Below are 14,407 nucleotides of genomic sequence, written 5' to 3'. Positions count from 1 at the left end.
AGAGTTTAAAGATTTGATCATTAAAAAAAAAATCATTTACAGCATTTAGCTGACTCTTTTATCCAAAGCAACTTACAATTATGAGTGAGTACAACTTGAGGGTGAAGGGTCTTGCTCAGGGACCCAACAGTGGTAACGTCGCAGTGGTGTAATTTGAACCAGAAACCTTCTGATTACCAGTCCAGCACCTTCACCACTAGCTCCACTGCAAACATGTCCTTGGTTTTTGTAGTATTTAGAAAGACTTTTGACTTCTCTCAGCGATTTCGGGAATAGTGGAGGATGGGAGCCCAGCCCTCGTCACCCAGGGTCACCATGGCCATAACATCAGTGAACTCAGGAAAGTTCAAGATCTGCTATGTATGTAAACACTAAAGGTGTTAAAACACTTTCCTGGGGGAGTGTATGTAAATGATCATTATCTGACCTGCTGGATTCTACAGCTATGAAAATCAACAAGCCATGAAATCAGATTCGTGAATCTGTCTTTGGTTTCTGGTGCAATAAGTGTAACAGGGTTAGCCCCCCCAAGTATATGTTCCCATGGCGATAACATGGAGGGGGTACACAGGCAGGGATGACTAGTTACTGCTCACCTGTAATAAAGAATATCCAGCCTCCTTAAGCCTAAACTGATGGAGACAGAGGTGAGTTGGAGATTAAGGTGGAAGTACTCCACCCTGATGGAGACAGAGGTGAGTTGGAGATTAAGGTGGAAGTACTCCACCCTGATGGAGACAGAGGTGAGTTGGAGATTAAGGTGGAAGTACTCCACCCTGATGGAGACAGAGGTGAGTTGGAGATTAAGGTGGAAGTACTCCACCCTGATGGAGACAGAGGTGAGTTGGAGATTAAGGTGGAAGTACTCCACCCTGATGGAGACAGAGGTGAGTTGGAGATTAAGGAGGAGGTACTACACCTTGATGTCTTGCTGTCACGCTCTGCTGTCGTGTTGTGTAGACACTGTAATACAGTCGTTAGTGTAGGTGTGTGATTGTCAGGTGTGTCCTGAGCAGGACTGTGTCTATGTCTCTACATACTGGGACATCTCCCACTGTACCCAGTGAATAGATAACACACAAGACCAACACTGCACAAGTCAGTAGAGCCTCCAGTGTTGTAGGGAAAGTCTGTTTGCACACTGTACTGCTCTTCACCACTGTGTGGCGCTAGCTCCAAGCATAATGCTCCAAACAGCACAGACTTCACGGACAGAGAGAGAGAGAGAGAGAGAGAGAGAGACAGAAAGAGAAGGTATTTTTGTTTGTTTGCATGTGGGTACAGCTAAAGTTCTCACAGGTATCCATAGTTACCTCTTCACAAGGATGTAACCTTAAATGTGACACTTACACAATGCACAATTTTCCAAGTGCTACCAAGTGCTGAAGGAATGTGATTTTCTGGGATTTCTCCTTTAAAAGGACTCAAGTCAACAGTGTCCAGTCACATACGTGCAACTACTGTCTGTGCTGTGAAGGCTGATTATAAAACATCTCAACACCAGCTGAGCTATGAAGCACTGTGTAATCTGCACGTCACATACTCCACTGCTACGCTCATCACACCACACAAACAAAATGACTACATTGAGTTTCAAAGGAGGCAATGTTACAGTTACTTAAGTAAAATTTTGATCTTAGTGATTCTTTCACTTGTGTGATTTCTGCTTAATTAGTCACCCCCCCACCCTTCAGAGTAACGCGGGACATTCCTGCACTGGCTTGTGGGAGGGGCTGGCTCTCACGTCTCACTGATGGGGAGGTTCTGTACGCGCTCTGGACTCTCTCTCTCCCTCTCTCTCTCCCTCCCTCCCTCTCTCTCCCTCTCTTCCTACCCCACCTCCGGTCTTCCAGAAGCCTGCGCGGTTACTTCTATATTCAGATGTTCAGTCCTTTCCCTCTGAGCTGGTGTGTGTAGGAGCAGGGCTGGACCGCGTGCTGCCGGGATCATGTGTGTGTGCCTGCCTGAGCTGTGTGTGCTGCTGCTGACAGTGGTCACCAGCGCTGGGCAGAGTGAACGCTGGCGGGCCGGGAACTCCTGCTACGGAGGATTCGACCTCTACTTCGTACTGGACAAGTGAGTTTCCTGTTCCTGCTCTCTCAGGTAGAGAGACGGGTGGAGTGTGTGAGGGGTGGAGTGGAGATGGTGCAGGTTAGGCCAGGTGAGCTGGGGAGACACTGCAGTATGTGGACAGACGTACCACTACAAATGACATATAGATGCTATTGTTGTTGTTGTTGTTGTTGACAAGCTGGCTTCATGTTTGTTTTGATTGATTTGTTTTACCTATTTGAATAGGCCAACCCTTTAAAGAGTGGCTTTAGAAGCAGTAACCACACTCACACTGTTAAATGTGTCATATGTTGTCATAAATGTCATATTTTTAACTGCTCTACTACTGGTGTGTGTTTTGGGGACTTACATACCCCCCCCGGCTCTTTAGGAAGGTCAAAGGTCAGACAGTCCACAGTGGATACATGTCTGCTCTAAACTGTGGGCCAGTAGGCTGCAGGCTCACACCTGATAACCTGAGGCTCCACATGAGCTTAAGGACCATGGAAAGGGTGGGGAGGGTGGAGTGGGTGGGGAGGGTGGAGAAAATGGGGAGGTTGGGGAGGGTGAAGTGGGTGGAGTGGGTGGGGAGGGGGAGAGGGTGGGGAGGTTGGGGAGGGTGGAGTGGGAGGGTGAAGTGGGTGGAGTGGATGGGGAGGGTGAAGTGGGTGGAGTGGGTGGGGAGGGTGGAGAGGGTGGAGTGGGTGAGGAGGGTGGAGAAGGTGGAGAGGGTGGAGTGGGTGGAGTGGGTGGGGAGGGTGGAGAGGGTGGAGTGGGTGAGGAGGGTGGAGAAGGTGGAGAGGGTGGAGTGGGTGGAGTGGGTAGGAAGGGTGAGGAGGGTGAAGTGGGTGGAGTGGGTGGGGAGGGTGGAGTGGGTGGAGTGGGTGGGGAGGGTGGAGTGGGTGGAGTGGGTGGGGAGGGTGGAGTGGGTGGAGAGGGTTAGGGAGGGTGGAGTGGGTGGGGAGGGTGGGGGGATTATGTGGCCATTAAGCTGCACATGGAAGTGCTATTAGGAGAAAGCAGAAGGAACTGTGGTGTTTAAATCCAGTGAGTATACTCACGGCAGACGTATGAGGACGCGAGTGTCACGGCAGACGTATGAGGACGCGAGTGTCACGGCAGACGTATGAGGACGCGAGTGTCACGGCAGACGTATGAGGACGCGAGTGTCACGGCAGACGTATGAGGACGCGAGACACACAGCAGATGTATGAGGACGAAAGAAACTCGCGGCAGACATATGAGGATGTGAAACACACGGCAGACGTATGAGGACGTGAGACTCATGGCAGACATATGAGGACGCGAGACTCACAGCAGACGTATGAGGACATGAGACACACAGCAGATGTATGAGGACGTGAGTCGGCTACGGTGGTTCCCTATCAGCGCAGACTGAGACCAGCACGTAGTTCCCGCCCACAGCGGTCATTAGGGCGGGGCTCCACGGTTCTCTTAACGCATTTGGGTACAGTATGTTGGCCTTGGAAAGCAGAAACCTTAGTGAGAGTACTTTCACATTATAACAGCAGTTCATATTACACACTGACGTGAGGAAAGGTGTGTGTGTTTATCAAAGACAAAGCTGTAAGTGTGTGAGAAGACGCCGTCAGAGAGCACAGAGCTGTGTGAGGGGTATACACCAAACACGGAGCGCTAACCGCTGTGTGTGTCTGCCTGAAACCCTGAACGGAAGAAAAGGAGCTGACTTAAAACCTGCTGGAGGAGAGGGGAGGAGAGGGGAGGAGAGGGGAGGAGGGTGCAAATCTTACCACAACAGCAGGTCTTAATGGAGGGAATGTGAGTTCAACTCCACAGATTACAGTCAGCCGCTCTGAACTCAGTCAGGTGCGTGGAGCAGAGGTAGCCATGCTGGACCTGCTACACAACACATATGCTGACCTCCAGACAACCATCTGGACTGGACCAAATGAAGATGTGTGTAAGACGATGGCAAGATGGAGCTGACGTGTGTTTGAAGGACCACAGCTGTTTATCTGACTATAAAGAAACAGAAACTAAGGGCAGAAATGTCTGTGGATAAATGTGTGTGAGGAAGAGTGTGAAGTGTGTGAGGAAGAGTGTGAAGTGTGTGAGGAAGAGTGTGATGTGTGTGAGGAAGAGTGTGATGTGTGTTTAGTGAGTTTAGTCCCCTGGAACCTTTTCACCAGCAGCACCAGATGTTCCTGATAGTCCCCCCCACACACACACACACTCACTCACTCCCACTCACGGACACACACAGGCACACATGCACACACACAAATCACACACACACAAGAGAAAAAGAAGGCAAGATGAGGGGTGGCAGGCAGAGAGAGAGAGAGTGTGTGTGTCTTTCACTGCTTTAGAGTGTGTGTGTCTTTCACTGCTTTAGAGTGGGTGTGTCTTTCACTGCTTTAGAGTGTGTGTGTCTTTCACTGCTTTAGAGTGTGTGTGTCTTTCACTGGTTTAGAGTGTGTGTGTCTTTCACTGCTTTAGAGTGTGTGTGTCTTTCACTGCTTTAGAGTGTGTGTGTCTTTCACTGCTTTAGAGTGGGTGTGTCTTTCACTGCTTTAGAGTGGGTGTGTCTTTCACTGCTTTAAAGTGTGTGTGTCTTTCACTGTTTTAGAGTGTGTCTTTCACTGCTTTAGAGTGTGTGTGTCTTTCACTGTTTTAGAGTGTGTGTGTCTTTCACTGGTTTAGAGTGTGTGTGTCTTTCACTGTTTTAGAGTGGGTGTGTCTTTCACTGTTTTAGAGTGTGTGTGTCTTTCACTGTTTTAGAGTGTGTGTGTCTTTCACTGGTTTAGAGTGTGTGTGTCTTTCACTGTTTTAGAGTGGGTGTGTCTTTCACTGTTTTAGAGTGTGTGTGTCTTTCACTGGTTTAGAGTGTGTGTGTCTTTCACTGTTTTAGAGTGTGTGTGTCTTTCACTGTTTTAGAGTGGGTGTGTCTTTCACTGCTTTAGAGTGTGTGTGTCTTTCACTGTTTTAGAGTGGGTGTGTCTTTCACTGCTTTAGAGTGGGTGTGTCTTTCACTGCTTTAGAGTGGGTGTGTCTTTCACTGCTTTAGAGTGGGTGTGTCTTTCACTGTTTTAGAGTGGGTGTGTCTTTCAATGTTTTAGAGTGGGTGTGTCTTTCACTGCTTTAAAGTGTGTGTGTCTCACTGTTTTAGAGTGTGTGTCTTTCACTGTTTTAGAGTGTGTGTATCTTTCACTGGTTTAGAGTGTGTGTGTCTTTCACTGTTTTAGAGTGTGTGTGTCTTTCACTGTTTTAGAGTGGGTGTGTCTTTCACTGTTTTAGAGTGGGTGTGTCTTTCACTGTTTTAGAGTGGGTGTGTCTTTCACTGTTTTAGAGTGTGTGTATCTTTCACTGGTTTAGAGTGTGTGTGTCTCACTGCTTTAGAGTGTGTGTGTCTTTCACTGTTTTAGAGTGTGTGTGTCTTTCACTGCTTTAGAGTGTGTGTGTCTCACTGTTTTAGAGTGTGTGTGTCTTTCACTGCTTTAGAGTGTGTGTGTCTTTCACTGCTTTAGAGTGTGTGTGTCTTTCACTGTTTTATAGTGTGTGTGTCTTTCACTGCTTTAGAGTGTGTGTGTCTTTCACTGTTTTAGAGTGTGTGTCTTTCACTGCTTTAGAGTGTGTGTGTCTTTCACTGTTTTAGAGTGTGTGTGTCTTTCACTGCTTTAGAGTGTGTGTGTCTCACTGTTTTAGAGTATGTGTGTCTTTCACTGCTTTAGAGTGTGTGTGTCTTTCACTGCTTTAGAGTGTGTGTGTCTTTCACTGCTTTTGAGTGTGTGTGTCTTTCACTGTTTTAGAGTGTGTGTGTCTTTCACTGCTTTAGAGTGTGTGTGTCTTTCACTGTTTTAGAGTGTGTGTCTTTCACTGCTTTAGAGTGTGTGTGTCTTTCACTGCTTCAGATTGGGTGTGTCTTGCAATAAGCCTGGGACACTTCAGGACACTTCAGGACACTTCAGTGAAAGGTTTGGAATTCCAAGGCTGTCCTGTACACATCTTCGCCATGACCCAATGAACCCTTCCCTGTCATATTAATATGTTTACGTTTCCTCACTCTTCTATTGCGTGGGGGTTTGACAAACGTTGACTGGAGTCCTGGTGTGTTTGAGACGATTAGTAACACACGCAGAAATGTTTCTCTCTTCAGCCCTGCGTATCCAGGACTAGACACCCAGAAACACTGCCATCATTCCCTAGATTCAACCCTAGTCCATGATTGTGTAGTCCCTCAACTCCATGATCTGTGCTCTCTGCTCCTCTGGCATTCGGTAGGCTGCCATCAATAATGTCCCACACTGGAGACCCGAGTGCGTCTTAAGAAATACAACCATGTGTCGCTGAAAAGTGCAATATTGCAAATATGCAGTGGCAGCTACACACCAGAGTTGGCTGCTGTGGTGTAGCGTGTGATTGCCATGCTTGTAACTGATGTGTATAATGTCTGAGACTGAACTGAAGTGTGGATCACAGCTGAAGGATCACAGCTGGCTAACTCGTTATAACAAAACAGAAACTAAGAGCACAAATGTCTGTGGGAAGAACACAGAGGTGTGTGTGAGTGATGACATTTGTGTCACAGTTGGCTCCTCATAGCATCCAGTCTACATGGTTACATTTACATCATCTGGCACTTTTATTCAAAGCATCTTATAATCATGACTGAGTACAACTTGAGTAATTGAGGGTTAATGGACTAGCTCAGGGGCAGATTGGCAGGGGTGGTACTTGAAGCAGCAACCTTCTGATTACCAATCCAGTACCTTCACCACTGAGCTCCGCTGCCCAATTACCCTGGAGCATGTCAGTGTTTCATTTTCTCCGTTCATGTTGAAGTCCTTGACTTGCTTTTTGCTTTTCACCGTTCCATTAGTTAGACCGGCTTCTTGTGTTTGTGTGTGTTTTCTGTGGTTGTTTGTCATGATTCTATGCCTCTTTTGTATGTGCTCTGTCTGTGAGATTTCTTAATCCACATGTTCTTCCTTATCACTTGTGCTTTGTTTCTGTTTGTTTATCATGTACCTGCTACTCTTCGTGTTGCCTCCCTGACCCTGGACACTAACGATTCTGACAGTGGGTTTGTGCTTAATAAATCTCACTCTCCTCAGCATATGCTTCTGTCTGGAGATCGTTCCCTGTTACAGTGTGATATCAGTCTGCTTATCATCCATGTTGAGTACTTCACATCACTCACTTTAGTTACATGTTCCAGTATTTTCCAAGCACAGTTTGAAGTATAAGTATACTGTAACACAACTATTAAACCATTAACATTTTTTCAATATTTCAAAATATTTTTTTCAATAGTTTAAAACCGCAGTTGGACTTTCAGGTTTTAATAAGCACGCCATATGCGCTGGTTGTCTCGTATTTCCTATTCATGCATTTTTGCCCTGACAGATGTTGAAGCTCTTAGGAAGGAACTGGAATGGGTGTGTGGGAGGGGCAATGTGACAGAGAGTGTGTCTCAGAGCAGGGGGCTCAGTGCAGGGGGCTCAGAGCAGGGGGCTCAGTGTGCAGGGGGCTCGGTGTGTGCAGGGGGCTCAGAGCAGGGGGCTCAGTGTGCAGAGGGGCTCAGTGTGTGCAGGGGGCTCAGAGCAGGGGGCTCGGAGCAGGGGGCTCAGTGTGCAGGGGGCTCAGTGTGCAGGGGGCTCAGTGTGCAGAGGGGCTCAGTGTGTGCAGGGGGCTCAGTGTGTGCAGGGGGCTCAGTGTGCAGGGGGCTCAGTGTGCAGGGGGCCTCAGAGCAGGGGGCTCAGTGTGCAGGGGGGCTCAGAGCAGGGGGCTCAGTGTGCAGGGGGGCTCAGAGCAGGGGGCTCAGTGTGTGCAGGGGGCTCAGTGTGTGCAGGGGGCTCAGAGCAGGGGGCTCAGTGTGTGCAGGGGGCTCAGTGTGTGCAGGGGGCTCAGAGCAGGGGGCTCAGTGTGTGCAGGGGGCTCAGAGCAGGGGGCTCAGTGTGTGCAGGGGGCTCAGTGTGCAGGGGGCTCAGAGCAGGGGGCTCAGTGTGCAGGGGCCTCAGAGCAGGGGGCTCAGAGCAGGGGGCTCGGCGTGTGCAGGGGGGCTCAGTGTGTGCAGGGGGCTCAATGTGCAGTGGGCTCAGTGTGTGCAGGGGGCTCGGCGTGTGCAGGGGGGCTCAGTGTGTGCAGGGGGCTCAGTGTGCAGGGGGCTCGGCGTGTGCAGGGGGCTCAGCATGTGCAGGGGGCTCGGCGTGTGCAGAGGGGCTCGGCGTGCAGGGGGGCTCAGTGTGCAGGGGGGCTCGGTGGGAAAAGCCCCACAGGTGAGTCCTGGAAAAGCCAGATCCGTCTGAACCACGAGCTCTGTTCCTGGAGAGCCGAGCTGTCTACACTATCCTACAGCACTACATGGCTACGTATGTCTAAGATCTTAAACGAGCAGAAATGGCTGGTCCTTTATATTGTGCTTACTCCAACTAAAAGCAAAATATTTAACAAAATGTTTAGAATATTTAGGAAATTACTTATTTAGGATTTTTTCCCCATTGATTTTATTGTGCTGATCTAAGCCTGTCCATTTACAGGAAAGCCTTTTGTTTTCAATTTCATCTCTGGTCTGTTTGAGGTGGTGTGGTCTGGTCAATCTGAGGTGATGTGGTCTCTGGTCAGTCTGAGGTGGTGTCTGAGGTGGTGTCTAAGGTGGTGTGGTCTGGTCTGTCTGAGGTGGTGTCTGAGGTGGTGTGGTTTGGTCAGTCTGAGGTGGTGTGGTCTAGTCTGTCTGAGGTGGTGTGGTCTGGTCTGTCTGAGGTGGTGTCATCTCTGGTCTGTCTGAGGTGGTGTGGTCTCTGGTCTGAGTCTGTGTTAAAAGTGTGTTGTGTGCACTATAGCCCAACACGTGCTCCTTTCTGCTTCTGTGCTGCGTACACGGATCAGAGCTCAACTGATAAATTCAGACAGAGAGAGCTCTTAGTAAACAAGCCTAAATTACAGTGACTGCTGCAGATGAAAGTTTCATCTGAAGATAAGCGCGCATGATTGCCGTCTGCCCAAGAGTGGGCTAGTCCTATGACCTAAAGCGATTGGACCCTCAGTCACTTGTGCCTGTGGTTGGACTCTTCCAGGTCGGGGAGTGTACAGCACCACTGGAATGAAATCTACTACTTTGTGGATAATTTGGCGCATAAGTTCATCAGGTGAGTGGTTCCCTCCGCCAATACTGTGTACCAGTCTGAGAATGTAGTAATGAGTCAGAGATTCAGGACTGTGTACCAGTCTGAGAATGTAGTAATGAGTCAGAGATTCAGGACTGTGTACCAGTCTGAGAATGTAGTAATGAGTCAGAGATTCAGGACTGTGTACCAATCTGAGAATGTAGTAATGAGTCAGAGATTCAGGACTGTGTACCAGTCTGAGAATGTAGTAATGAGTCAGAGATTCAGGACTGTGTACCAGTCTGAGAATGTAGTAATGAGTCAGAGATTCAGGACTGTGTACCAGTCTGAGAATGTAGTAATGAGTCAGAGATTCAGGACTGTGTACCAGTCTGAGAATGTAGTAATGAGTCAAAGATTCAGGACTGTGTACCAATCTGAGAGGTTCAGTGCTGATTCTTCCTGTATCTCTCACACCTGTCTCACTCTCTTCTAGTCCTCAGCTTCGGATGTCATTTATCGTATTTTCAACGGAAGGCAGAACTCTGATGAAGCTGACGGAAGACAGGTAAGGCTCTCCCTTACATTCTCTGCCTCACCCAAGAACTTCAACATCACTTGTTCTATTTAGTTCTTTGTCACCGATCAAAAAAAGCAACTTTATCAGAGTATTCTCCTAGAGACGTTGTGTGAAGCAGAGATCCATATGCCATGTACTCAGGCAGAGTGACCCAATCCTGCAACGCATGTGTTATAGGGATCAAATCCGAGAAGGTCTGGAGCAGCTTCAGATGGTGCAGCCGGGTGGAGACACCTTCATGGACAAGGGATTTCAGCGAGTGAGATCTTTTCACCTCCACACCCACTGCCGTGACCACATCTCCTGTACATCATCTTACATCTTCACTGTCTGTTCTCTATTTCTAGGCGAGTGAGCAGATATACTATGCTACGGGTGATGGTGAGTTGTGCTGATGCGCCTTAAAACACAACAAGCACTGAAATCTGACAAGTAATCTGTGTGTGGATGATGACTTTTGCACAAGCACATTTTAAATTTTAATGGGTCAGTGATAATGGGTCAGACACATAAGGGTGCCTGGGCAGTGCCCTTCGGTTCCTTATAGCAAAAGTCTGATTTTTCTTATTTTGACGGCATGAAGCTTGTCAGGTTATAATCTCTGATCAGGATATCATCTCTCCAGGCAGCAAAATGCACAAGAGCACATGCTCAATTAGGGCTCCAATCAAAGGATCAAACACGAGTCAGTGACTTTGGAAGACTCATTATATCTAATAACAGATAAGATTAAAAAACCAAACATCTACACAACAGGACGGAGCAGTTCTGCATTGGCGTTCGGGCCTCCAAGCACTTTACCGATGCCTCTGAATTCTTTTTTAGTGATTTGTGAGATGTTTGCCGAGGCTTGAACCATGACGTAGGTTGCATTCACTCTCCTCCACCAGGTTACCGAGCAGCCAGTGTCATCATCGCTCTGACGGATGGAGAACTGCGGGAGAATCAGTTTGACTTGGCAGCCAGAGAGGTGAGGCCATGTTCCTGGAGACTTTAGCCACTTCCCATCTTCAGGCTGGACGGCTTTTAATAAGTGCATATAAGGTCCCTATTTCTGATTCTGTCCTTTATCATGCGAAATGAAAAAAGACATTATAAAAAAGACATTATATATTACACAGTACGTGTTACTGCTATGGTTTCTATAGCGATTAACATGCCTACAGAAATGGCTGCTTTTAAAATAACTATGAGGTGTCAGATGTTTTTTCCATATCAACACTTGACACTGCTTTGGCATGTGGCCAGGAGGCCTCTCTCAAAGACATGGTAGTCTTTGAAAAGACTTTCACTAGCTGTGTGGTTGCACTGTAGTCTTGAGGTCTAAAAACATAAATTCAATCCCTCTTCCCCATTCCCTACCACATTTCTAGAATTTGTTGGTTCACACTAGAATAAAACAGATGCAGTTTGGAAGATGGGGTGACGTGTTTTTAATGTGACGTGTTGTGTTTGGATGACAGGCCGGTCGATCACGTCAGCTGGGAGCTACCGTCTACTGTGTGGGAGTGAAAGACTTCAATGAAACTCAGGTCAGCTCTTCTCCTATCCTGTTACTTTTGGCGTGTCTGAATCCATTCCCTGCTTACCATGAAGGCCAACTTGGCAAATTCACAAATTAGGAACTTAATGTTAATAACTGAAATTGTCATCTGTGATAATGAGGTCTTGCCAACAGAGAGGGGGGCAGGTCAGTGAGGAAATCCACAGCTAAGTGACACCACAGACACCATAGTCAGGGAAACCGGAGGGGTGCAAGAAGTCCAGCTGGAAACTGTTTAGGAGTCCTGGAGGTGGCATAAACCTGAACCGCATTAACATAATTCTCCATATCTTGAGCAAGCAAAGGCCACCAAAACCTTGTTTATTACCAGCTGGACAGATTGTTGCATCCAGGAGGTATGGAACTCTGTGCAGTGTGTACCCACTGCCCCACTTGATGCAGGGGCATGCTGGCCAGACGTTCTGGGGGCGTGGGCTCATCCTGGTGTCTCTGACCTCATTTCCTGCAGTATCTCCCATCTAGCTGGTGCTAAGACACATGCATGGGGCAGAATGGTCTCGGTTCTGAAGTGGGAGTTGCCAGATTTGATCGAGTAGACAGGGTGTCAGCTTCTGTGTTTTTGTTGCCAAGATAAACAAGTAAACTATAGGATCCACCCAGCCTGATGCACATTCAGCGTCTTGGCCAACTTGACATATTCTACATTTTTATGATCCATGAGGACTTGGAACATGTGCTCTGTCCCTCTAACCAAGAATGTTGTTGTTCTTCCAAGGCATCCTGCACTCTGCAGTTGAGTGTTTCATTAGTAAAAGACTCACAGGAATAACCTCTGCAGCTAGCCTGAACACTGTGATAACACTGCCCCACCTCTGCTTCTGAGCCATCTACCTTGATAAAAAGGCTGAGAAGGGTAAGAGCGTGCTGGGCAACCTTCTGATGTTTGAATGCCTTTTTGACACTCTGTGCAGATAAGTGTTCTAAGACTATTTCATGAGGAGGTTGGAGGGACAGCCACCATAATCAAATGCTTAATGTAACATCTACAGAAGTTCAGGAAGCCTAAAAATGATGCATCTCCATGACTGTTCAGGGTTCTGGCCACTGTGTTACAGCCTTGACTTTGCCATCATCCGTCTTTCATGACATTTTCACTAGCAACATACCTCAGGAAATTCACTAGTGAAATTCACACTTCTCTAGACTGATGTGCAAATGATTCTCTAGGAAATGTAACTCTGCTTACACGTTACGCTTGTTCCTCTTTTGACTTGGAGAATATCAAAATGTCATCTACACAGTCTACAACCAAGATCTTCAACATGCTCCTGATAACCTTGTTAACGAATGCTTGGAAGACTGAAGGCATTTCAGCTAGATCATAATTGTAACTAAACAGTCATAATGGCTGGTGCCCATGATAAAATGCACTATGAAGACCTCACTTGCTGCAACTGGGGATGTAGACAGTAGGATAAAAACTCTCAGCCAATGATTCCTTTAGATTTTCCTCCATGGCCTTTGTTTCTGGCTCAAATCAATCACAGGGAGACGTTGCACTCGGTAGGAGAGCTACACACAGTTTGTAACAGGTCAGGGGGATGGTGGAAATGATATAAGTCTTGGAGTTTTCTATTGTGGGGAGTCTACAGGGAAGAGTCATACAGGAAGTTAAAAAAAAATCCCAAGTGAAGCTGGGGTTATTCTTGGCCAACCAGGGATATCGCAGCACCATGGGTTCATTGGTTAATAAGGAATTCTATTGCCTCTTTGTGAAATAGCGCTGTGGTCATGGGTATAATCGTAATATGACTTTACCACTCCACAGTGGTCTTCTGTCCAAGCCATGCAGTTCTAGGGGAGGATGATGGATGATGGGGGGGGGGGGGGGAGAATTTGCAACTTGCGGGTTACCATCTTGTCCGACAATCTTCCTGAGTACAGTAGGAATAGATATGAATAGATCAGAATAAAAGATAAGTGACCAATACCAATATACCATCTGTTCTTCAAACAGGGCAAGTTACCTGAATTTTAACCTTGACTATGGACTATTAACACACCCCTGTTTACTGGAAGAGTAGCATGGGCCCAGTTGTCTCCTGTGGTCACTTTCCTCTGGGCTTTAGCTCTCCTGCATATCATAGTCCAGATTGAGGTTCAAATCTCAGCAAACTGTGTCCACCGCTACAGCTCCTCTTAACCCTTGTCAGAATGTGGACTTTAATGCAGGTTAATTCCAGCCACTCTCTGCTGCCAGATTATGGGCCTGTGTGCAGTACTCTGAAGATGGATCTTTCCAGTTTGATGGTCATGAATTTCTCACCAGGAGAAATCCTGATCAGATTTGGGATAATCTAATCTCTAATCTAATCTATCTCTTAGGAATCTCTCAAACTCAGAATAAGGCTGATTTAGTGCTGTTCATGATATAAGACACCTTATTGGTAAGAACAGAGAGACACATGGAGATTTATTCTGAATGCTTAGCATAACAGGAGGGAGAGGAGTTAAAACGAACGGCACACTGAATCACAAAGCTCTTGCTCTTGCTTGGTGAGCCATCATACTTTTCTGATGTTCATCTGGCGGTGGGAGATTGGGAACCATGTGGCTGGCTGAGGGTGCAGTAACAGTCTTGGTCTAGTCCAGTGCCACTGGAAGTGCTGGAACAGCTGAAGAGGTCTTTTGGAGCTGCTGCATTTGGTCTGTGAGCAGTGTACCTTGTTGAGCAAGCGTAGATTTGATTTCCACTGGTCGCTGCATGGTGGTGAAGTCTTCAGTAACAGTCAGGAGACTAGACAAGGGTTGAACAACAAGGTGTGAGTAGCTGACAGATCTGATACACATAAAAAAAAAACAGGCCTTGGTCAAAAAACACTGTGAAGACAAATCAACAAGGTAAACTAAACAAGAATTTCATTGAGTCTGATCCCTGGTGGCCAGAGGTGCTATTGCCTGGAGTCGGCATGACGCTTGGTAACGAACCACTAGTGTGATTACCACTTTTGACACAATTGTATGATTGTTTGTAACGTAAAGATGACGTTGTCATGTATGATGTCATATTTTTATGTTTCACACTCTCAAGTAAGTATTGTCCTAGTTCAGTCCCCTTACTGCTACCTTGAGTCAGTCCATGTAGTTCACAGTGAATCAGTCTCTGAGGGAAAGAATTCAGAC

General features: G+C 47.2%; 2 protein-coding genes across 3 annotated transcripts in view; one reads left to right on the top strand and one right to left on the bottom strand.

The window, feature by feature from the left end:
• Window positions 1-1,845: 1,845 nt before the first annotated feature.
• Window positions 1,846-14,407, top strand: part of antxr1b (ANTXR cell adhesion molecule 1b) — a 28,050-nt gene continuing 15,488 nt past the window's right edge. For both annotated transcript variants that reach the window (XM_027018246.2, XM_027018247.2), the window contains exons 1-7: window positions 1,846-2,076; window positions 9,111-9,182; window positions 9,637-9,708; window positions 9,898-9,979; window positions 10,068-10,101; window positions 10,611-10,690; window positions 11,184-11,252. In XM_027018246.2, the coding sequence (XP_026874047.2) occupies window positions 1,949-2,076; window positions 9,111-9,182; window positions 9,637-9,708; window positions 9,898-9,979; window positions 10,068-10,101; window positions 10,611-10,690; window positions 11,184-11,252 (537 nt within the window). In that variant the 5' untranslated portion in view covers window positions 1,846-1,948. The remainder of the gene's footprint in view (window positions 2,077-9,110; window positions 9,183-9,636; window positions 9,709-9,897; window positions 9,980-10,067; window positions 10,102-10,610; window positions 10,691-11,183; window positions 11,253-14,407) is intronic.
• Window positions 13,592-14,407, bottom strand: part of aak1b (AP2 associated kinase 1b) — a 37,478-nt gene continuing 36,662 nt past the window's right edge. The window contains exon 22 of the transcript XR_004777071.1: window positions 13,592-14,021. The gene's annotated coding sequence lies outside the window, so the exon portion shown is untranslated. The remainder of the gene's footprint in view (window positions 14,022-14,407) is intronic.

This window comes from Electrophorus electricus, chromosome 17, assembly GCF_013358815.1.
Source record: "Electrophorus electricus isolate fEleEle1 chromosome 17, fEleEle1.pri, whole genome shotgun sequence".
NCBI lineage: Eukaryota > Metazoa > Chordata > Actinopteri > Gymnotiformes > Gymnotidae > Electrophorus > Electrophorus electricus.
The sequence above is the reverse complement of the archived record's forward strand: the minus strand, read 5'-3'. Positions and strand labels throughout refer to the sequence as shown.